Source organism: Chiloscyllium plagiosum, chromosome 6, assembly GCF_004010195.1.
Source record: "Chiloscyllium plagiosum isolate BGI_BamShark_2017 chromosome 6, ASM401019v2, whole genome shotgun sequence".
In the NCBI taxonomy this organism is placed as follows: Eukaryota; Metazoa; Chordata; class Chondrichthyes; order Orectolobiformes; family Hemiscylliidae; genus Chiloscyllium; species Chiloscyllium plagiosum.
The window spans coordinates 30,515,187-30,539,055 of record NC_057715.1 but is presented as its reverse complement, the minus strand read 5'-3'; the positions used below and the strand labels follow the sequence as shown (position 1 = coordinate 30,539,055).

The 23,869-nt window shown below is 39.8% G+C and overlaps 2 protein-coding genes across 3 annotated transcripts in view; one reads left to right on the top strand and one right to left on the bottom strand.

Moving 5' to 3' along the window:
• Nucleotides 1-18,021, bottom strand: part of ndfip2 (Nedd4 family interacting protein 2) — a 67,694-nt gene extending 49,673 nt beyond the window's left edge. The window contains exons 1-3 of one of the 2 annotated variants that reach the window (XM_043691436.1): nucleotides 17,769-18,021; nucleotides 10,002-10,135; nucleotides 9,423-9,473 (exon numbers count right to left, since the gene is read on the bottom strand). In XM_043691436.1, the coding sequence (XP_043547371.1) occupies nucleotides 9,423-9,473; nucleotides 10,002-10,135; nucleotides 17,769-18,006 (423 nt within the window). In that variant the 5' untranslated portion in view covers nucleotides 18,007-18,021. The remainder of the gene's footprint in view (nucleotides 1-9,422; nucleotides 9,474-10,001; nucleotides 10,136-17,768) is intronic. The other variant, XM_043691437.1, reaches the window with a different exon arrangement.
• A 1,836-nt stretch (nucleotides 18,022-19,857) lies between these two features.
• The window catches only part of rbm26 (RNA binding motif protein 26), a 78,423-nt gene continuing 74,411 nt past the window's right edge, over nucleotides 19,858-23,869 (top strand). Inside the window, exons 1-2 of the mRNA XM_043692682.1 lie at nucleotides 19,858-19,873; nucleotides 21,036-21,042. Coding sequence (XP_043548617.1) covers nucleotides 19,858-19,873; nucleotides 21,036-21,042 — 23 coding nt within the window. The remainder of the gene's footprint in view (nucleotides 19,874-21,035; nucleotides 21,043-23,869) is intronic.

Here is a 23,869-nt window from a genome sequence, read left to right as displayed (position 1 = left end):
CGTGGACCTGACCAGGTAGTCACGGAGGGAACGGTCTTTGTGGACGGCGGAAAGGGGTGGAGAGGGAAATCTATCCCTGGTGGTGGGGTCCGTTTGGAGGTGGCGGAAATGTCAGCGGATGATTTGGTTTATGCGAAGGTTGGTAGGTTGGAAGGTGAGCACCAGGGGCGTTCTGTCCTTGTTACGGTTGGAGGGGTGGGGTCTGAGGGTGGAGGTGTGGGGTGTGGACGAGAATCCAGGTGTCAATTAAGTCCTATTTAGCTTATTACACCCAAAGTCACGGTATTGTAATATGCTCCTCCTGCTCAATGCCCTCATTTTCCTTTTTGGAAGACTATTGCTGTTCTGTCGAGTCTCTAGAGTCTATCACATTGCCCTTTTTGCCTCCTCCACTTGGACAGAACACAGCAACTGAGTCAAGACTATGGACGACTGACCAAGGTTTACCAAGTCAAGCTGGAGGCAAAGGTCATTTTTTTTTAGTGTATGTTGATCTTAAGCACAGGTTACATTGTTTAATTTTTAAACTCAATTTAATTCTTTATTTAACTGTAATGTGCATTTGGAAACTATATTGTTGTTCCCTCCCTGCAGCTGGGCCCTGGAACTCCCTTTCTAAAAGCACTTTGGGTATACCTATGATACACTGCAGTTTAAGAAGGCAGTTTACTGTAACCTCTTGTGCTTTGGGATGGGCAATAAATACTACCTATTCAGTGATGTCTATGCTTATTGAAAACATTTTAAACAAGGTTCCCATTATAGTCAGCTTTGGCAATTTGCTTCACTCGAAAAGTAAACAATCAATACAAACTTAATGTTAATTTGATTTTAAAATAGCTTTTTTGTACACTGTGTCATACTATTTTCCTCGGTGCTCATGATTATCATCTAGTTAAATGGTCAGAAAAATCCACTGTTCCAGGACAAGAAAAACAGAAATTGCTGGAGCAACTCAGTAGGTCTAACAGCATTTGTGGAGAGAAAGCAGTGACCCTTCTTCAGAACTGATTGATATGTGTGCTAAAGATGGTGTGGGGGAAGAATAAGCAATAGGTGGAGATGGAGCTCAGAGAAAGAACATGGCAGTTGCTGGGCTCCATGTCCACTTATCACTTACTTCTCACTCCCCTCCCCACTCTCAGTATCTATACCAATCTTTTTCTAGTCACAATCAGTTCTGAAGAAAGGTCATTCAACCCAAAATGTTGGCTTTCTCTGCATAGATACTGACAGACCTGATGAGTTTCTGCAGAAATTTATTTTTATTTTAGATTTCCAGCATCTGCAATTTTTTTTTATTTGGCCAGTTCAAAGTTTTGCCTCATCATGTAAACTCCTGTTTTGTTGGTGCTATAAATATCTCCTGGATTGTAGTTCAGCACAAATATCCACAGACTATAAAGTTGACACTTCAGTTTAAAACCAACCCTTATGTCAACAACACTCTCAAATTTCAAATCAAGCTATTTAAAGTAGCCCAGCTAAGTTTGAATCTTTTGGTGCCGAAAGAATAGGTTGATTTTTAAGCCATTGCACAAAACCCCGCCTGAATATCCTTCTCTGGCTAACATAAACCAACCGATGGACACCTTCTTCAAGACTTTTGAGAGTTGCAGTGCTCTTTGTAAAGTTAAGTTCTTTTCAACTTAGGATTTATGGTTTTAATTTTATGGTGCAAGTTATGGCAGATTTGATGCTTTGTTTTCACAGACAAAGAAAATCTCTTCCTCAATATGTGCGTGCATGTACATGTCTTCTTGTCATAGTTGCCTTTCGATGACAGTTGCCAATTTTCAGTCTGCTTGCAAACTTCAGTCAAAAGCAAAAAAATAGCATAGAATTCACATTAAAAATGGTATTATTCCAATTAGTATCAGCTTGAGTACCTGTTGTATCCAAGTCAGTCTAGCTTGAGCATGCTTAAATGTTAGTCAAAGTAGGGGTGATTTCCATTTAAACACAATGGGTATTTCTTTTGGAAGAACTGGGACTCTTAAACTGTCCATATTATAGGCCGTCGTCATCATCATATCAAACACACATCAATTATCCTCAAATGTGACCACTAATTCCCAGTCACTTAAGTCAATTCTCCATCCCTTTTCTTCTCCAATCTCTCTGTTTTAAGGTTCTACAACATTTCAACATAAAAGTACGTCTTTGCCATTTCCTGTTTCTTTTTGAATACTTTTATAATTAATATATTCCAGCACTGAAGACTCCGTCGGTGAAACATCAACTTAGCTCTCCTCTCTACAGATGCTGCCTGACCTCGAGTTGATTCAAATTTTCTGTACTCCAAAGAATGATCCCATCAGCCGCAACTCCCTGCCAGAAAAAGCTGTATTAGTCAAGTTTAATAGTCTTGTGTCACCACCATTTTTAATAAGCTTGCTTGTCCAATGTAAATGCTTCCGTCATTTGAGACAATTCAGCATTAGTTGGATCCTCAGCAGCAGCTTTTCAATACACAACCTATAGAGCAGCAACATAGACTTTTAAAGCTATTTGCAAGAACTACACTCAAACTTTAAAATGATATTACAGTTTCAACTTATTCATGTTTTTTAATTGTCCTTTCTTATTGTATATGACAGGGAACTAATTTTTGCTTAATGCTTTAAGGATTCTAGATTTTGAAATTTTTTGGATCCATTTTGCACTGTATTACAATGTTCATACTTGCTGGCATACATTCAGAGAACTTGGTGTTCCAAAATAGACTAGTTGCATTCAGTCCTGCCTTGGAGTAGGAGTGGGACTCCGTGTAATGTTTCCAAAAGGTCACCCACAACTGTTAAAGAATCACTGAAGAGCAGATCAAAGTATGAAAGACAGATGTCGACTCCATGCAGAGAAGTACTATTTCGCTGAACTGCTGAGAAGGCACCGAGTTCTGTGCCGTTGGAGCTCAGTTAGAAGTCAAATGATGTTGCATATGTTAATGCAATGAATACCTGCAATCAATACCTGTATTCAGAAAGAGATTCTAGGAGTCAATTGGCAGCTAAGTTTTAACGTTAGGGCTCAGAAGAAGCTGGGTGTTATGGGTAGTTCAGTGCAGTAGAAAGAGAGAGAGAGAGAGAGAGAGAGAGAGAGAGAGAGAGAGAATAAAAGTCCTCAGTCTATGGTGCAACTGAGCAGTGTTTGGAGCTCTGGAAAAAAATCAGCAGCTGTATTAGCAGTGGGTAAAAAAGCTGAATGGTGTCTCCAAGTAGTGCCAGATGCAGGAAGCAATGTATTGCCAAGATTAAAGATTGGAGGTGGAGGTAGGAGGGGCTGCAGATAAAGAAGGGTGGGGGAGCAGTTTGGGTAGGGAGAGGAGTAGAATGGTGAGGTAGTGATATGTGAACACAGCTGGTAGGTACAACCTGGTTAATTGATGGGAGGAATGAGTATGGACATATCGGAGAGGGAGTAGGAAGGGGAATTAAAATGGGCAGTGACCGGGAGATCAGGCTAGCCCTTTACGGGCCTGGCTGAGATACTCGGCAAAACGCTCCCTTTGTTTACCGTAGAGAAGACCACATCGAGAACACCAGATGCAGTAAACTAGGTTGGAGGAGATGCAGGTGAACCTCCGTTTCACCTAGTGAGGGAGGTGGTGTACCGGCAGATTTTGCATCTTTTACGGTTGCAGGGGAAGGTACTAGGGCAGTTGCTGGGATGTTTCTTACAAATCAAAGAGTGACAAAGGGAACAGTCCTTGTGGAAAGCAGAGATGGGTGGGGAGCGGAAGATGTCTAATTGGAGTTGGCAGAAATGTTTGAGGATGATAAGTTGGATGCGGAGGCTAGTGGGGTGGACAGTAAAGACAAGGGGGACCCTGTCTTGATTAAGTTTGGAGGTGGGGGGGCAGTCAGGGGTGAGGGGGTGAGGTTTAGAGCAGTGGAAGGCTGATGACAGAGTGGGGAAAAGAACGTTGCTTATAATAAGTGGACATCCGGGATGCTTGTGAGTGGAATGTCTCCTTGTCAGAACAGATGCGACAGAGATGGAGGAATTGAGAAAATGGCACAGAGGTTTTGCAGGATACTGGGTGTGAGGAGGTGTAGTCCAGGTAGTTGTGAGAGCTATGGGTTTACAGTAAATGTCAGTCCGTAAACTGTTGCCGGATATGGAAATGGAGAGATCAAGAAAGGGGAGGGAGGTGTCCGAGTTAGACCAAGTGAATTTCAAGGGCTTATGCCCGAAACGTCGATTCTCCTGTTCCCTGGATGCTACCTGACCTGCTGCGCTGTTTCCAGCAACACATTTTCAGCTCTGATCTCCAGCATCTGCAGACCTCACTTTCTCCTCAAATGAATTTCAGGGCAGGGTAGAAGTTGTTGGCCAAGTCGATGAACCGGTCCAGTTCAGCCTGGGTGCAGATGCAACACCAACGCTGTCATCAAGGTAATGGCCAAAGTTTACAGACTGTCAGCAATTAACATCAGCCTGGCCAAAGAAAAACTACCCACTTCGACTTCAATGACAAGACCAACAAACAAATCAACGCAATACCCATGGGATCACCAATATCAGGCCTTTTAGCAGGAGCAGTCATGCGAAGACTGGAACGAACAGCCCTCCCCACGATCCAACCAAAACTAATCAGTCCGCTACGTGGATAACACCTTTGTCATCACAAAACAGACCAACTGAGAGGAAACCTATAATAACATCAACAATATCCTTACTGGTATAAATTTCATAAAAGAGGAGGGGAACAACAACAGACTCCCCTTCCTAAATGTCACAGTGGAACGAACAGTTAATAGAGAACTGCAGACTAGCATCTACAGGAAAGCAACACATACACAGACCAGATACTCAACTATAGGAGCAATCATCCCAACACCCACAAATGGAGCTGCAGCAGGACATTATTTAAATGGGCAACAACACACTGCAGCACCCAGGAATTACAAGCAGCAGAACAAAAATACGTATACAGCGTATTCAAGGAGTCAGCCAATTCTTAAACAACAAACCCAGACACAACATGCCCAGAAACTCTAGCCACACTACCATACACAAAGACATCTCAGAGATGACTACCAGACTATTCCGATTCCTTGGCATTATGGTACCCAACAAACCTACCAACACACAAACAGCTACTGATGAATCTAAAGGACGCTATACCAACAACCAGCAAAACGGAATGTTATTTACAAAACACCATGCAAGGACTGTAACATCAGACAGATAAGCAGAAAACTTGCCACTAGGATACACGAACACCAACACACCACCAAAAGACATGACGCACTATCACCAGTATCTTTACATACAGACGAAGAAGGACCCCACTTCGACTGGGACAACACATACATCCAAGGACAGGCTAAACAGAGACACACACGGGAATTCCTCGAGGCCAGGCATTCAAACCCAAACTCGATCAATAAACACGCCGATTTGGACCCCATTTACCAATCTTTGAGAAAAAGAGCCAGAAATGATATCATCCACCTAACAGATCAAGACACATAAATAGAAAGCAGGACAGAACACCAGCGCTTCACCAGAGCCTCAATGATGATGTTACGTAGCATGGTGATGAAACATCTGAAAACAAACCTGCCAGCTCAGCAAGCAAACTTAGAACTTAAACCTCAACCTGAGCTACAAATCTTCTCAAAAATCACAAAGGACCAAAGATATGATTGCTAAATTTATTGATGACACAAAGATTGGGAGGAAGGTAAGTTATAAAGAGGACAGAACATAGGAAGGATGGACTGACATGTATTGAGTTCAGAGAAATTTACTAATCTAATACCTGGAATGGACAGATTGTATCCACCCTTGTATCCACTGGATAAGAAGTGACTTGATTGGAACACAACCTTGTGAAGGTTCTTGATAGGATGGATAGGGTGAGGATGTTTGCTCTTATGGAAGAATCTAGAATCAGGTATGATTGTTTAAAAATAATGAATCACCTATTTAAGATGGATAAGGTGACTTTAATTTTCCTCACAGCAATATGGTGCTTTGGATCACTGCTTCCATCACCATTTCAAGGAAGAACATCTATGTATGTTTTTACAGCAGCAGGATTCCCGAGGAATCCTGGGACCTGTTTTGACCACATTTGCTTTGATGTGCTTTGTGAGAGTTTGAGCATGATATGTGCTTTATCCACATCTACTCAGGTTATTTGTGAATGTTATACAATCTATTACAAGTATCTTGTTATTATACTGTTTATTGTTTGCTCAAATCCATGAAATCTTGTGACTTGATTCTCTTGGGAAGTACCTGGATCTCAGAGTTGGTCTACTTCAAAACATAAAGGCTAACGAGCCTAGCCAGATACTAAATTTGGCAGTTTGGTCTATGAGCATAATTTAGTAAACCTAAACACCCAAATCAATAATGCACAAGTGATACGTCAAACCTTCACACTTTCTTTCAACAATTGCACTGTATTATTTTACAATTAGTTTACAAGATGATTAGGGGTTTAGATAGGGTCGACAGTGAGAATCTTTTTCCACGTATGGAGTCAGCTATTACAAGGGGGCATAGCTTTAAATTAAGTGGGGGTAGGTATAGGACAGATGTTAGGGGTAGGTTCTTTACTCAGCGAGTCGTGAGTTCATGGAATGCCCTGCCAGTAGCAGTGGTGGACTCTCCCTCATTATGGGCATTTAAGCAGGCATTGGATAGGCATATGGAGGATAGTGGGCTAGTGTAGGTTAGGTGGGCTTGGATCGGCGCAACATCGAGGGCCGAAGGGCCTGTACTGCGCTGTATTCTTCTATGTTCTATGTTCTAATCCTGAGAAAAACTCAAAACAAAAATTATGAACTGCTGCTTAGAGATAATTTTTCTTTACTAAATGAAATATTACTTTAGTAATTTATTACATACACTCATCACATACACATCAAATAAACAATATTCAAATAGCTGTGAAAAATCACAGACATTTAAAATTATAATAGGCAAAATCTTGTTGTCACAACTCAATCAACAAACTCAGGGGATTAAGTAAGATGCCAGGAATCTGCAAACTTGCTGGATGATTTATATTGGTCTGTTGGTTGATTCTCAAACAGCATCACACCCTTTGCTTTCCTTTTTTTTTTGGAACTTGTGGCAATTGCACAGGAAAAGGGGGAAAGAAAAGAAGGGGTGAACTTGGCACATCCATGGTTCGCATTAACTACAGATATTGAAATGAAGTTGCAGTCAAATCGAATGGACTGTTGATCATTTGAAGTTGAACTATGAATATAAATGCTTGTTTTTAATAAGGGATGAAGTTAAATATAGTGAATACATTTTATCAAAACCTTTTTTTTAAATAATGAGTTAATCAATAGGCACTGAAGAGCTTTATTTACTCAGCATTTATAACAAGGTCTGTGCAAGGTGGATACTTATGTGATGGGTTCAAGTGCAACGGGTGTTGGGTGAGGCACATGGTACTAAGTTGGCACAGGTGCTATAAAAGGCAAAGGAGATGGGTGGCGTAGCAATGGGTTGCATGGGGAGTAGGAGGAGCTATGAGTGGACTAATTAGAGGAGTTGGCAAAAATGGGACATGAGAACTGTACAAGCAGTAGGAGAGGGGAGTGCAAGAGTTCCAGCACTGTTTTTTGATTTATTCTATTTGGCACAGAGACAACCAAGTGCTGGAGCACTATGGCCAGCCTTTGTAAAAAAGCCTTTAGGGTGTAGGTTTGTTCGCTGAGCTGTAGGTTTGATATCCAGACGTTTCATTACCTGGCTAGGTAACATCATCAGTGGCGACCTCCAAGTGAAGCGAAGCTGTTGTTTCCTGCTTTCTATTTATATCTTTCTCCTGGATGGGGTTCCTGGGGTTTGTGGTGATGTCAAAAGACCATTTGTGCAATGAACAACCTTTTGGATCAGCTTCAAAACGTGTACTGGGAGCACTGGGTCTAACTCTCACTATTACAAGCAACTGCCACAAACCCCACCACCTAAATAAAAAAATCAAAACATCTGGGAGACTTTCTTCACGTCAAATTTGTAAAATCCTTTCTGTGCTGTTGACGTGGGATAAAAATCCTTACATAATTAATGCTGAATCATTTCAGAAAGATAAGTTGGAACTTATCAATGAATATAGCTTTCTAAATATATGTTATTCTAATTAACTGCTAAACAACCTCTCGGACCCACAAAGGGTAGAATTAAAATGTAAAATTTGGTCGAACATTCCTAACTCTTTCTCTTACTTTGCCTCATTGTTTTTCCTTTTGTCTCTTAGGATAAAACTCTAACTTTCTTTGATTCCCTGTGCTTGATTTGATGTTTGAATTCACCTTTTCTCGTTTATTCTTGTTTCTTCTTTAATCCTTAAATCTCATTGGACGAATAGAAAGAATGCTGATAGTATCATTCATTTAGGTTCCCAGCTGACTAAGTGTCCTCATCAAGTTGTTGGAAACTCGCCCTTCCAGCAAGTTCAGCAGAGAGAAAAAAAATAAGCTTAAGTGTATTGGACAGACCTAACCAGTAAGAAAGGAGATGCCACCACTGCCCCCCACCGACCCCAAATCAAATTTCCATTCTTATTACTGTATCTCTGCCAGATTTACCTATAAGTCACCATTTTCCTCCTCCATTGTTCCTCTGATTCTCTCTTAATTCCTAAAACTCATTGGTTAGGAAATAGACTATTGATCTAAAACATGAAAATTCAAATTGAATATAAATAATCCGACATTGGTTTCTTCTTTACTTTAATACCTGGTTAAGCGTGCCAAGCATTGCAAGAATCTTGCACTATATCATTATTGTGTTTGAGACCTATTCATAGTCACGCAATAAATGTATTGCGTGTTGTGACAGGCAAACTAACTTTCAACAATGCTGTTATGGTAATTTAAACCCATTGCCAGTATTTGCTGGAAGATTTCCACTTGCTATGAAATTACGGTTGTATCATCATTTTCTTTATAAATGACTTCTCAAAACAAAAGCATTTCAGTTCACAAACATCAGTTTTTCAACATTAATGTCTATTCAGTTAATAAAGAATAAGGAAAGTATGGAGAAGTGTTTTCTGTTTGAACAAGAAGAAAAGATAATATACATTGTACCCATCCAAAAATCTTAAAGACATCTTTGAGAGTCTCCTGTTCTCCCCTAAAGCTATAATGGTGCTAGTTAAGCAAAGTTACTTGCTTGGAATGTCTCTGCTCGTTTTAACAAAGACATTATAAACTCAAACAGGAAGTCAATACCAATCAGATGATATTTTATTCAAAAACAGATTCTTTGTATGGAAGAGTTAATCTGCAACAGAAAACACCCTTGATAATGATGATAATTGAAGACAGCATAACAAACCGAAGATAGTGTACAGCACCCAACTACGAAAATGTGCAAACTACATTTTTGAAAATGTACTGCAAGCACTCCACAATTATATATACAGGATAGAACTGTACCTGAGATGTACCTTGTAGAATTTCATCAAACAGATTCCTAGGCTCCCTAAACTGTCCAGGTGTCCAAGCAGAAAAACACAAGATAACACACAGTGACACAAATGAGTAGAGACTAAATATAAAACGTCAAACAATGTACTACCATTCAAGCTTTCTGGAGATGAACGAATACCTTTTGACAGATCAATGTTTTTTGCAAGTGTGGCTATTTTCAAGAAAAACTAATGCCTTCAAAGACTTAAATAACAACTGAAAGAAATATACTCTGGTTAGTAAATCTGGTAGTATTAAAAAATGCTTGAATAAATCAGACGACCAAACTGATTAAAAATTCTATTCGAACCATACTGGGTACCTGTTCACGGGATATGGAGCACTTGCTTCATGGAATAAGTGGTGAACCATTTCTTAATGAGTAATATCATTACAAGAGCAAAACTCACTAATGTTTTCTGCTGCTCATGAATCCCCACTGAAAACACCTAACCTGCAATCATCAGATCATTTTGTCAATCCATCTCGTCAGCAAAAGAACTATGGTCTCAACTTGATATTTCATATTTAAAAAATAATTCTCACTCTCTGTCCAGGTTCTGCTGCTCCAGCTGCCATTGCAGCAGCTTTAGCTTTTTCTGCTTCATCATATGTTGGTAGGGATGTGGCAACACTGTAAGGGGGTGGCACTGGCATAAGATCACTGGGGAGATCGGTTTCTGTTGAAAGAGAAGATAACAACAATTACTTGAAGCTTCAGTGTCAGCAGGGAAAACAAAAATATTTCAAAGTAAGGAGCTTAAAAAAATCCAATGGATTATATTAGTTATATCAAAATGTGATTATTCCAATAGTGATAGTCACTATAAGAATAGAACATTATAAACACATTCCTTACTCTCTTGTGAGAGTTAGAGAGGACTCTTACCATCATGTCCATGATCAAATTTATAACACTGTACCGAGAATACCATTGAAGTGTTTTATGAAGAAGAGTTGATATTCAATGCACATCAATCAATTGATTTTATCCTGTCTTGTTGAAAGAACAAGATATAACCATCTTGTTCAGGGATTACTTGTGGCTTAGAAAACAGCATTATCTTCTTACTTAAACCTACAAAGCAGCAGTACAAGGTATTTGAAGGTTCAGAAATGTATATTTTTTCACCCCCTGCTTATGTTGAACTCCTAAATTTGTGCCACATTCAATTTCAGAACAAATTTCCAGCCACTGTTTCAATAATGAGTCACAATCACACTTCAAAAAGTACCCAAATCTTGTGCCCTAAACAAAATTATCAATTTGGGTTAAACAACATGTATGCATGAAGGAGAAGGAATCAAAAGCAGGGAAGTGACAAAAAGACAGGATATCGAAACAGAATAGACAAGGTCAAAGAAAGAAATAAAGAAAAGGGGGAATATTTGTGTCAGAGGGACAATCAAAGAGAGTGTACAGTAGAGGTGGAAAGAGAAATGTAAAGGGAAGGAGGCAAATGAGGCACAATGTTAAAAAAAATGTAAATGACAGTGCAGTAGAAAAGGAGGTAGACAGTGAGAAAAAGCAGGTGACCATAGGAAAGGAGGGACAAATCAAGAGGATAAAATTAAAGGAAAAACAGAGATGATAATTTTAATTTATGTATCACCTTCAACATACTAAAATAATTCAATGACAGCAGGTAACCAAATAAAGGTTCCGCTCCTGTCTCTCTTCTCGCTTGCTTTAAACTAGTTTTATCCGCGACACACACTTTTACAGTTCGCTATTCTGAAACTGAGGATTGTATCTAGGTACTCCGAATCTGAGATGGTGTCATGTCTTGGTGACATTGTTACACTATAACTAATCTGAAAATGAAGCTGTACCTAGGTACCTTTGTATCCAAGATGGCACTGTAATTTTGACTTAATAACTTTTCATGATACTCATTTGTCTACACGAGCTAATTCAATTCAATTCTATGCTTTATTAAACTGCTGACCACCCAACTTCCTTTCCCAACTCCAATGTTAGTCAAAATACTTAAATGTTCTCTCTCCTCAGATAATGTCCAGATTTTTTTTCAAATCTGTCATCACTACTTTCCTCAAAAGTCAAACATTGATCATCCCCCTCTGACCTTGCAGTCTACTTTATCATCTCCACCTCCACTTCCATTCCCAAATCCTGAACTTATTTCCCAGAACTCATCCATCTAAAAATTATTTTAGGGCCATTAGCTGGATTTAACTGCTCTCACCTGCTTCTACTTTAACCAGTTAATCATCTTCAAAAGTTATCTGCAGTGCCTTCTCTTTCTGGTTCCAACATTACCTCTGGTGCCCCTAAAGGTCTATCACTAGCTCTCTTGTATTTCTCATTTATATACTGCTCATTGGCAACATAAAGTGGAAGAACACCAACAATGTTTAGATGTCTACTTCACCAACTCTCTTAGCCCCTCCATAGTCAGACTACTTATCAGACATTAATGGAAGAGCAAAAATTTCCTCAAAGTAAACCATGCAGAGAAAGAGAAGAAATTGTTTTTGGTCCCCATTACAAGCTTCAAATCCTAGCGAACAATTCCATATCTCTCCCTCAAACTTTCTGAGGCTAAGCCAGACTGCAACATTGGTATGATAGTTGACCCGGAGGTGAGTTTTTAACCACATATCTGTGCAATCATGGAGTTGACCTATCAACATGACTGTAAAGTTGTTCATCTCCATTCCTGTCTCAGCTCATTAACTGCTGAAATCCCCATCTGTGCCTTTGTTATCTCTAGGCTTGACTATTCCAATCCACTCTTGGCCAGCCTCTGGAGTTCAAAGCTCCACAAACCTGAGATAAACCAAAACTCTGCTGCTGCTGTCCTAACTCACATCATGTCCCATTCATCCATCACTCTTGTCAATGCTGACCTATACTGGTATTCAGGTTAAGCAATACCAGTGTTAAAATTCTCATTGCCACCATGCCCTTGTCCTTCCCGGTCTCCATAATCTCACTTTACCCACAATTATCACATATCTGCATTACTCCAATACAGGTCTCTTGTGCACTCCTAATTATAATCATAATCAATGATAACCAGACTTTCAGCTACCAAGGTAATAAGCTTAGGAAATCCATCTGTAAACTTCTTTATATCCTTTTCCCAATTTCAGCACTCTATAAACTTCACTTTTAGGCTAAATATCCCCTTATGTGACTCAGTGTCAAATGTGTTTTAGAACTGCACATGTAACAACTTTACCATGTTAAAGGTATGATATAAATAGAAGTTGCTATTACTGACAGACATATTAGTAGCAGTGAATGCTAAGGCAGAGATGAAGTTTGAAAATTTAAGGGAGAATTGAGGTGGTAAATGGGTACACAGGTTTACTGGTAATGAAACAGGAAGAAAGCATGGAAGAGGAGGTTTACATGATAAGTTCTACAGGCTTTTATGCATACTATTTGAAGGCAAAGATAAAGATTTTAAATACCACTTGTTACAGAATAGTGTCTTTATGGTCAATGAGGACAGAAGTAATGAATGAACAAACAAACAATGCAGAACAGCATGCTTTGGACCAGTTGGAGTTTCTGAAAAAAGGATAGCGAGAGGTCAGTAAAAGCAGCTTTCAAGTCAGGATGTGGCAAATGCATGGGCAGGTGTTTTGGTGGCATGGGGAAGGAAAGCTGGCGAGAGAAAAAACAGTGAGCACTGAAGTAGAAGTGAAGGTTAACAAGATTAAAGATTTTTGCAATATGATGCTCAGCTGAAGCAATGTCTTTGTTTTAGCCTGAACAAGAATCTCAATGAGATGAGACCCAAATTTTTTGCCAAGAGAAGGTACAGAAGAGATATGATAAAGATATACATTAACGAGGCAGCCAGACCAGGTGGACAGGCAAAAGTTATTCCCAGCAAAGGAAGGATTGTGAAAATCGAACACGCAGATTTAAGGTCATTGACAAAACAGACATTCGACAGGAAAATCTATTTCATGCAGTGAGTGGTGAGGATTTGGAATGTAATATCTGAGAACGTGGAGGCAGATTCAAACAAAATATTCAAGAGGAAATTGTTTTATTACATGAAGAGGAACGATGTGCTGGGCACAATGAGATGGTACCAAGTGACAACAGATGAAATGTACCTTCAGGCAGCCAACGTAGACATAATGTAGTGAATGACTTTTTTCTGTTTTGTAACCATTCCGTTAATCAAGAATCTAACTCAGCCTTGAGTTCAATGGCTATATATTCAATGAGTGTAACTAAACTGAACTCTAGGGAACAGAAATCCACAGAATAATGACCCTCAAATAAAAACCTCAACCCTTTCTCATGTGGGAGATCCCTTTTTTAAACAAAACGTGCCCTACAGTTCTAATCTCTCACCTAAGGCGAGGCATCCTGGCAGCATCCATCCTATTAAGTCATCTCAGGATCTTATATAGCTCTAAACTTTCAACAGATACAGATCCAGCCCTGTCTGATATTTCCCCACATAACACACCCATGCCAAAAATCAGTTAAGCGAATCTTCTCTGAACTGTTTCGAATGTTATTATATTCTCTCTCAACTAAGGAGACCAAAACGATATACCATATGACAGGTGCAGTCTCACTAACAGTACATACAAAAGACTGACAAAAAAAACCTGTTCAATGCATAAGCTATTTCCTTATTCCTACTAATTCCTCAGTCTCACTCTCTCTAGAATTCCCATACTCTCTTTAATTATCCTTTTCCTTTCCTAATACTTGTTGAAACTTACTGTTTTCACACGTCCGGCCACTTCCCCTTTTTAGTCAGAAATCCAAAAACATACAAGTGGTTATACATCAAGTGGTAGACAGGAAGAACAGGGATCCTCAGTAAACGTAAGGACGCTGACAAAATTTCCTCAAGTAATCTTTTTGAGACCCAGCATTTAGGACAGGAGGGTGTTATTGCTATTGTTAGGGGGTTCAGGAAATGTCAGCACTGAGAAGAAAGGAAAAGTCATTCTTTTAAAAGAATCGAGTCATTCTCTTTTTTTTTTAGAAACAGTCAACATTAATAAGTTAAAAAATTTGCTCCAGCATCTTCAGTCCCTTTTTGTCCTAATATATACAAACGGAACACTAATATTTTTCTTACTTGTCAAGAATATTGACACAGAAGAAATAAAAAGATTTGCAAACAATTAAATTAAATTAAATGAAGTTGCCAGTGCAAAATACAATCTTAAATAGCATTAAGATTTGTTTCTCTTCATTGTACACAATAAAATAGCTTACATAAATGATAAAAAGTATTTCCTCATACTACAGGAAAATTAATTGGGTAATGGAAATAATGCTTCAAGTACACATAAACTAGGGTCAGAAGCAGATCCACCATTCCATAAAAATATAGCTGATCTGTTAATGTTCCAAATTCTACATTCCCACCTACCCCGAACAAGAATCTGTTTACCTCCGCCTTAATAGCATGCAGTATCCCCATCTCATGAGACACAGAAATCCATGATCGTACAATCATCTGAGAGAAAGACTTCTCATCTCTATCCTAAAGGGAGGGCCCCAATTTCTCAACATGCTGCCTCCTCCTCCAAAAGGCTATGGAAGCATCTACAAGAGAAAATATCCTTTCCATGTCCACCTTATCAAGACCATTCAGGATCTTATATACTTCAAGTAAATTACCCTAAACCCTTCTAAATTCCAGTGCAAACAAGCCCAATCTGCACAACCTTTCCTCAAAACAACCTGCTTATTCCAGGTATCAATATGGTAAATCTGCTCCGAACAGTCTAAGCATGTACATTCTTCCTTGAATCAGAATAGCAAAACTGTATACTTTTCTCCAAATGTGGTTTTACCAATGCCATGTACAACCGAGTTAAAAATCACATAACATCAGGTTATAATTCAACAGCTTTATTTGAATGTGCAAGCTTTCAGAGTTTTTAATTTCTGTGTCTTACAATTCTGTCCCACAAGCTACCTGACGAAGGAGCAGCACTCCGAAAGCTTGTACTTTCAAATAAACCTGTTGGGACTATAACCTGGTGTTGTGTGATTTTTAAACTTTGTCTACTCCAGTCCACCGACAACTCCACATCATCAAAACCGAAACTATGAAGTCCAAAACTCAGATTCAATTTTGAAAACTATGCTAACTGTAGAAATTTGAAAGTAAAATATTAACAAGTAGATAACAATATAATGCACTGATTTTTGAACAAAAATAGCTTTTCCTCTTAAACCCTGTCACCACTTGGCTCTCTGCACCCAACTCAACCCCAACTCTTATGCCAAACAATATGTTCATATCACTCAATATTTTAAGTGCCTTATTCAATATTTTATAATACTTCACAGAACAATACTAACAGATAACAGTACCTAATGGGACCACCTGTTCAAAAGATTAAACATAAAAATTAACTCTGCTAAATAATTTGGTTGTTTCAAGAAAAGGAATCAATTCTAGGAAGCAGATATATAATCAAGCGCTAGCATGAAGATAAGTCCGCCCTTCTCAAGTATTGAAGCTCAAGCAGCTGGAGTCATAAAGGCAAAGGACAACATATTGCTCCTACAGGAACCCTTGAATCAGCAACAACCTTTCTATCCAGTGGACTGTAAGATTCTCTCTTACAACTTGACAATTTGCTATCTAGAAAAATAGTCTGGTTGCATGATGTTTAGAATTTGCATGTATTAAAATTCGTTGAAACTTTATTGCTGGAACAGCACAGCAGGTCAGGCAGCATCCAGGGAACAGGAGATTCGACGTTTCGGGCACAGGCCCTTCTTCAGGCCCTCCTGAAGAAGGGCCTGTGCCCGAAACGTCGAATCTCCTGTTCCCTGGATGCTGCCTGACCTGCTGTGCTGTTCCAGCAATAAAGTTTCAACTTTGATCTCCAGCATCTGCAGACCCACTTTCTCCTCATGTATTAAAATTCACCAATTTCCCTGGTTACTAAGTTGCAGTAGAAAAAAAGGTAATATAATACACTTTTATCCTGAATTAAAACAATTTAATGTACAGATAGAATCAATGAAATCTCTTGACTCAATTAAATTCAACTGTTCCATTCAGATTCCCAACATATCCTCTATGCACATTACACAGTTAGTATCTCCTAATACTTCTGATGACTTCCCCTTTTTATTTCAGTTTCTAACCTTGCAGTTGTTCCAAAACAGTTGTTTTCTCTGGGCCATTTCATGTCCTACTTCAGGCCTCTATCTTACCCACTCTGACAAATGGAATGGGGAAGGATATGTCCCATAAAAATCAGGATATCACTGCGGGACTATCTCAATGCAGTTCCTAAGACCAACCATCTTCTGCTGCTACATCAGCAAGGCCGAAAGTGGGGAAATTCACTGATGAATGCAAAGTATTCAAATTCATTTTCAACTCCTCAGATTATGAAGATGGATGTGGTGCATGTTACAAGACTTGGACAATACGTTTGAAGTAATTCGTAGGAAATAACACTGTGCCATACAAGTGCTAGATAATAAGCATCACAACAATGCCAGAATCTAACATGGAGGTGAGATGTAGTAGTAATATCACTAGAATTGTAATTCAGAATCTAATGAATTTAAACATAATCATGGTAGATGGTGAAATTTGAATTCAGTAAAAATCTGGAATAATTAGCTGGCCTAATGGCAATTGCACAGCCACTGTTCACTGCTGTAAAAATCTATTTGGTTCACAAATTTCCTTCCCTAAAAGTCATTAAACTTCTTCACCTGTTCTGGCCTCCATGCAATTCCAAACCCACAGCAACACAATTGAAGTAGCCTATGCTGGCCAAGCCAGCGTGCCCACATCCCACGAGCAAAAAAAAACAATAAAACCAATCAGATCTCTTGATTCGATCACGGTATTACTTCTGAATTGCCCACTCATCACATCCTGGAGGTTACAATTGACCAGGAACTTCACTGGACCAGTCACAAAACCAGGTTAGAGGTTGGAAAATCTGCAGTGAGCAACTCAAAACTGACATCCTAAAGTCCTTTCATTATCCAAAAGACAAAAGCCAGGAGTGTGGTGGAGTGCTGTCAACTTGCCAGGATACACAAGTGATACTTTAACAACACTCAAGAAGCTCACTATCACCCAAGTCAAGGCAACATTTTTCTTGACCTGAGTACATATCACCATTCATTCTTAGTCACAGAGTCAGAAATCTGGACAGTCAAACTAATAGCACTGTGAACTGCTTACCAGACAGACTGCAGTGATTCAAGAAGGTAAAATTAACCACAGAGGGGACATAAATGGTGCCCATGCCTGAAATGATCACATCCCCTAAATTAAAAATAAAAAGTGAAGGTCTTTCTCAAACCCTGACCTGTGGCTGATGCAGTTGCTCCCATTGTGACACTGCTGTAAGGTGGAGGGGCTATGTCAGTTTCAGTTGATGTTTGAGGAGACTCTGAGGGAACAGTTGGCGGTGATGCATCAGATGTTTGTGGAGAATCATCTTCATTATGCAGCTGTTGTAACAGAAAAACAACAATGAAAAGCAGAGTAATTACAACATTGTCAATAAATTTCAATAATAAATAATAATACAGTAAAATGTACATTATCCACCACACAGGAGCAGGACCAGGTTTCATTAGTAAATCAAAAACGTTGATCAGTGAAGAGATCATAAAAGGTCTGACACGTCGTGTTCAGTCATGACCATCACTCCCAATACATAATCAAAGCATTGCTCGATGATAGGTTGTGAATACACTGATCTAAATCAACTTTTAGGCTGCAACGATCTCTCCAATCCCTGTAGAAACCAACGAGAAACATGGATTCCTGATGCTTAATTTCACAGATCAGGCAATAAAACTTTGCATTCCAAGACTTTCACTGTAACAAACATCCTAAAATCAACATAGTAGGCAACATATAGTTTAAGTAAACCACAGAAAAGTATTTTGTGTTTAACTACTAACGCAATGGAAAAACCCTCCCATTGTTTTCACATTATTTTGCTATCTTGGTAGACATGCAGACTCAAGTTTTAAGACCAACTTCGCCTGGTATTAACATGATCCTTGTTCCCTACCACACTAAGATGAATTTTCCAGTGTCCCACAAATTTCTTTATTTCACCCTTTAAGCATATTCAAATTAACTCCTTGTTGTAAGAATTCATCTGGTGATTTTGTGGTCTCTAAACTTTCACAAGCCTAGTTTCTCCAAATATGGGCCTTGTCCTCACCAGCTCTTCACTTGATGACTAATCAAAAAGCAGTCTTATTCTATTGCTTCATACCACAATGCCACACTTTTCCCAACTCTGGGCAACAGTTAGGTCAGTTGCCTGCTCCTCCATGTCCAGGTGCGAAAGCTTTCGATAAGTTTTGATCTGGTTTCTTTTTTCTACAGCAAACTAGGTCACATGGATTAATTGCAGGGCAGAAAAAAGAGGGCCATATGACCCTTGTCACAGTTTCATTGTACATGAACGAAAGGCTCACATGCATAACTTTTAGAGAAAATCATTATTAAGGCAACTATGTTATTACATTTGGAAAAATATTCAGGAACAGGAAGATACTAGCCCAGAATTTGTATGGTGTTTGATGACAAACTGTCACACTCATCACTGTTCCGAATTAAACAACAACTTTCGGATTTTATTCCAAGTGCATGCTGTCACAGAAATCCTGCTCCATAAGCTGTGCTGTGAATCTTCAAAGCAACTAACCAACATTGTTCTCAAACCAGTAGCCAGTGAAATAATTTAATGAAGACAATAAAAGGTCTTCAAATGAGGTAGAACTATACAAGCAATAACTTCAAGTCAACAATCAATCTCATACTGATTAAAAACTGCAATGTCATTTAGCTTTCTCCATCATAACTAGTTAACTAGACTTTGTTTTAAAAAAATAAAGTTTGTTCACAGTATTTCAACCTCAACTTTGACACCAAGCATATGTCCCAATCTATATTTAATAAAATCTTATTATAAAGTGGATTTGTTATGAATACTTTTCATTTTCTACTTGGCTATCTGAAAATTCTTCACTATGATTCATTCCTTATATAGCTTGATAACATCACTGCAAATTGGAACTGGGATTAGAGAACAAATTTTGCTTCAGAGATCACTAGATATTTCAGTGCGGCTTTTGTTGAGGTCAGCTGTGATTGCTGCAACTTCATCACTGATAGAAACTATAGTCTAATGGATCACTTTTCTCCATTGTAAATACTAAAGGTCACAAATATGATTGGTAAAAGCCAAGATTGTTTTCAACTGGATTAACGCCCTGCGATAGGGTTAGAGTGTTTTTTTGTCCCATTAACAGACACTTTGGTAATAGCAAAACACATCTAGTTACTTTAAATGCATCAGTAACATCATGACAGATAAGCACTTCCTATTTTATGAAAGCATAATATAGGAATTTTTAGAAAAATTTATAGCAATGTATATCTGCCAAAGTAAGAAACCATGAACTTTCTAAATTAACTCAAGAAAACAGCAGAAAAAATTAAGTTGGCTGAGGAATAAGTTTATGCATTAAGTCCCTAAAGCCCACTGTGACAAGCAGGAATAGCATAAAAACAGACCATTCGGTCTAACTCATCAGCACCAACCAGCCATCCCAATCTGACTGAGTCCCAAATGCTAGAATTTGGCCCATATCCCACTAAATCCTTCCTATTCATATACACATCCAGTTCCCTTTTAAATTGGTGATTTTACCCAACTCCACCACTTTCTATGGCAGCTTGTTCCATACATGCACCGCCCCTCTGCAAGAAAAAGTGATAAAGGAGCAGAGGGGTAAATCTCCTCCTCTCACCTGAAACATAAGTGGAGCTGTGGACTGCTCCACCCGAGGAAAAAAGCCTTGGCTATCCACCCTATCCATGCCCCTCTTGATTTTATAAACCTCAATAAGTCACCCTGCAACAATCCAGGGGAAAAAAAGCTTCAGCCTCTCCAGTCCCAGCAACATCATTGTAAATCTTTTCTGCACCCACTCAATTTTAACAGCTTAGTTCCTACAGAAGGGTCACTAGAATTGTACTCAATATTCCAAAAGTGGCCTTATCAGTGTCCTGTACAGCTGAAACATGATATCCCAACTCCTATACTCAATGTTCTGACCAATGAAGGCAAGGGTGCCGAATGCCTTCTTCACCACCCGGTCTGCCTGCAACTCCACTTTCAAGGAACAATGCACTTGCACTCCTAAGTCTTTTTGTTTGACAACATTCCCCAAGGCCCTACAATTAGTTGTTCAAGTCCTGCCTTGGTTTGCCTTAGCAAAGTGCAACACCTCATATTTATCGAAATTAAACTCCATCTGTCAGTCCTCGACCCATTGGCCCATCCGATCAAGGTCCTGTTGTATTCTGAGCTAAGCTTCACTGTCCACTACACTAGCTGCTTTGGTGTCATCTGCAAACTTACTAACCATACCTCATATTCACATCCAAATCATTTATATAAATGATAAAAAACAGTGGGTCCAGCACTGAACCTTGTGGCAGACCACTTGTTACAGGCCTCCAGTCTGAAAAACAAGCCTCCCACACCATCCACTGCCTCCTATCTTCAAGCTAACTTTGTATTCAATTGGCTAGGATCCCCTGGATCCCATGTGACCTAACCTTACTAACCAGTTGACCAAGTAATACTTGTCAAACGATTTGCTGAAGCCAAGATCGACAAAGTCTAAATGCTTTGTCTTCATCAATCTTCTTGGCCACCTCTTCATAAAAATACAAACAAGCTTGTGAGACACAATTTCCAATACACAAAGCCATGCTGACTAACTCAGTCAGTGCTTTCCTTGCCAATTACATGTAAATCTTGTCCCTCCAGAGGAGATTTACCAGGATGTTGCCTGGAATGGAGCATAGGTCATACGAGGATAGATTGAGAGTGCTAGCCTTTTCTCATTGGAACGGCGAAGGATGAGGGGTGACTTGATAGAGGTTTATAAGATGATCAGGGGAATAGACAGAGTAGACAGTCAGAGACTTTTTCCCAGGGTACAACAGAGTGTTACAAGGGGACATAAATTTAAGGTGAAGGGTGGAAGGTATAGGGGGGGATGTCAGGGGTAGGTTCTTTACCCAGAGACTGGTGGGGGCATGGAATGTGCTGCCTGTGGGAGTGGCAGAGTCAGAATCATTGGTGACCTTTAAGCGGCAATTGGATAGGTACATGGATAGGTGCTTAAGCTAGGACAAATGTTCAGCACAACATCTGGGCCGAAGGGCCTGTTCTGTGCTGTATTGTTCTATGTTCTATGTTCCAAATCCCCTCCAACAACTTACCCATTACTGACCTAAGGCTCACTGGTCTACAGATCCCTAGCTTTTCCTTACAGTCTTTCTGAAATTATGGCACACATTAACCAACCTCTCGACTTCCAGCGCCTCAGCCAAGGTTATCGATGTTACAGGTATTTCAGGAACAGGCCACCTATCTCTTCCCTAGCTTTAACAAAATTCTGGAAAACACCTGATCAGGATTTATCTACCTTGAATGTGTTTTAAGAGCTCCAGCACATCCTATTCAGTTATATGAACTCTTTTCAAGACATCACTATTTATTTCCCCAAGTTCCCTGGCTTCCAAGTCCTTCTGCACAGTAAATATTGATGCAAAATATTCATTTAGTATCTCACCCATCTACTGTGGTTCCACACAAACATTGATCTTTAAGGGGCCCTATTCCCTCCCTAGTTATTCTTTTGCCCTTAATGTTTTTACAGAATCTCTTTGCATTCTCCTTAACTCTATTTGCCAAAGCTATCTCGTGTCTCCTTTTTGCTCTCCTGAATTTGCTCTTAAGATACTCTTATTGCCCATATACTCTTATATAGGTTCACTTGATAAAAAGTGTGGTGCTGGAAAAGCACAGCCGGTCAGGCAACAACCAAGGAGGAGGACAGTAGATGTTTCGAGCATAAGCTCTTCATCAGAAATTTGGAGGGGCCCCAAGGGGGCTGAGAGATAAATGGGGGGGAGAAAAAGAGAGCCCCACCACTCTGTTGCCAAGCACTTCAACTCCCCCCACCCCGTCAAGTCAGTCCTGGGCTTCCACCACTGCAAAATCTGGACTGGAGGAAGAACATCTCATCTTCTGTCTTGAGACCCTCTAGCCACATGGGATCTATGTCAATTTCACCATTTCACTCATCTCCCATTCCCCACCCCCCCAAAATTTTTCCCAGATCCAATCTGCCAACTCATCACCACCCTTCTGAACCGTCCTATTTGTCCATCTTCCTTCCCAACTATCCACTTCACCCTCCACTCTGAACTATCACCTTCACTCCTCACCTCCATCCAACTATTGCATTTCCAACTACCTTGCCCCCCACCCCAGCCCCTTTGCCCTGCCCGCCCACCCAACTGACATTCCTGACGAAGAGTCGAAAAGTCAACTCTCCTGCTCCTCAGATGTGCCTGACTGGCTGTGCTTTTCCAGCACCACAGTTTTTGACTCTGATCTCCAGCATCTTCAGTCCTCATTTGATCCCAGCAGATGGTGAAGAAGGCAAATGGTATGTTGGGGAGAAAGTGAGATCTGCAGATGCTGGAGATCAGAGCTGGAAAAGCGCAGCAGGTCAGGCAGCATCCAGGGAACAGGAGAATCAACGTTTCGGGCATAAGCCCTTCTTCAGGTATGTTGGCCCTCATAGCAAGAGAATGGAACACAGAGCAGGAATATTTTGTTGCAAATTTACAAGGCTTTGATAAAACCACACTTGGAATGCATAGGTTTGACCTCCTTAGCTGAGGAAAAATGTTCTTGCTAATAAAGGGAGTGCAGCAAAGGTTAACCAGACTGATTCCTGGGATAGCACAACTGATGTACGAAGAGAGATTGAATCAGTTAGGATTAGATTTTTTTGGGGCGTTCAGAAGAATAAGGGAAGATCTCATAGAAACCAAAAAACTCAAACAAGACAAGGCAGGATCAATGTAGAAAGGGTGCTCCTGATTATGAAAGAGTCCAGAACCAGGGATCACAGCTAAGGATACAAGCTAGACTATTTAGCATGAAGATCAGGAAATATTTCTTGACTCAATGTGGTAACTCTGTGGAATTCTTGGACATAGAATGCAATCGATATCAAAACATTGACCAAAGGAGATTGGAGGAAAAGCAGGAACATGTTATAAAGTTAGATGATCAGCCAGTATCACAATGAAAGTAATGTTGTAAAGTAATTAATTATATCTTAACTTGGAGTGGGAGAAACAGCACCACTCCAGAGTGGAAAGGACTACTCCGACTCCTATTTTCTTTGTTTGTATTTCATTGGGTCTTGGTGCTACTAATCAGATGTAGATGCATGAGCAATAGCATAGCCACCAAACCTCCGCCATGGCACAGTGGCAAGCACTGCTGCCTCACAGTGCCAGAGACCCAAGTTCAATTCCCGCCTCAGGCAATGGTGTGTGTGGAGC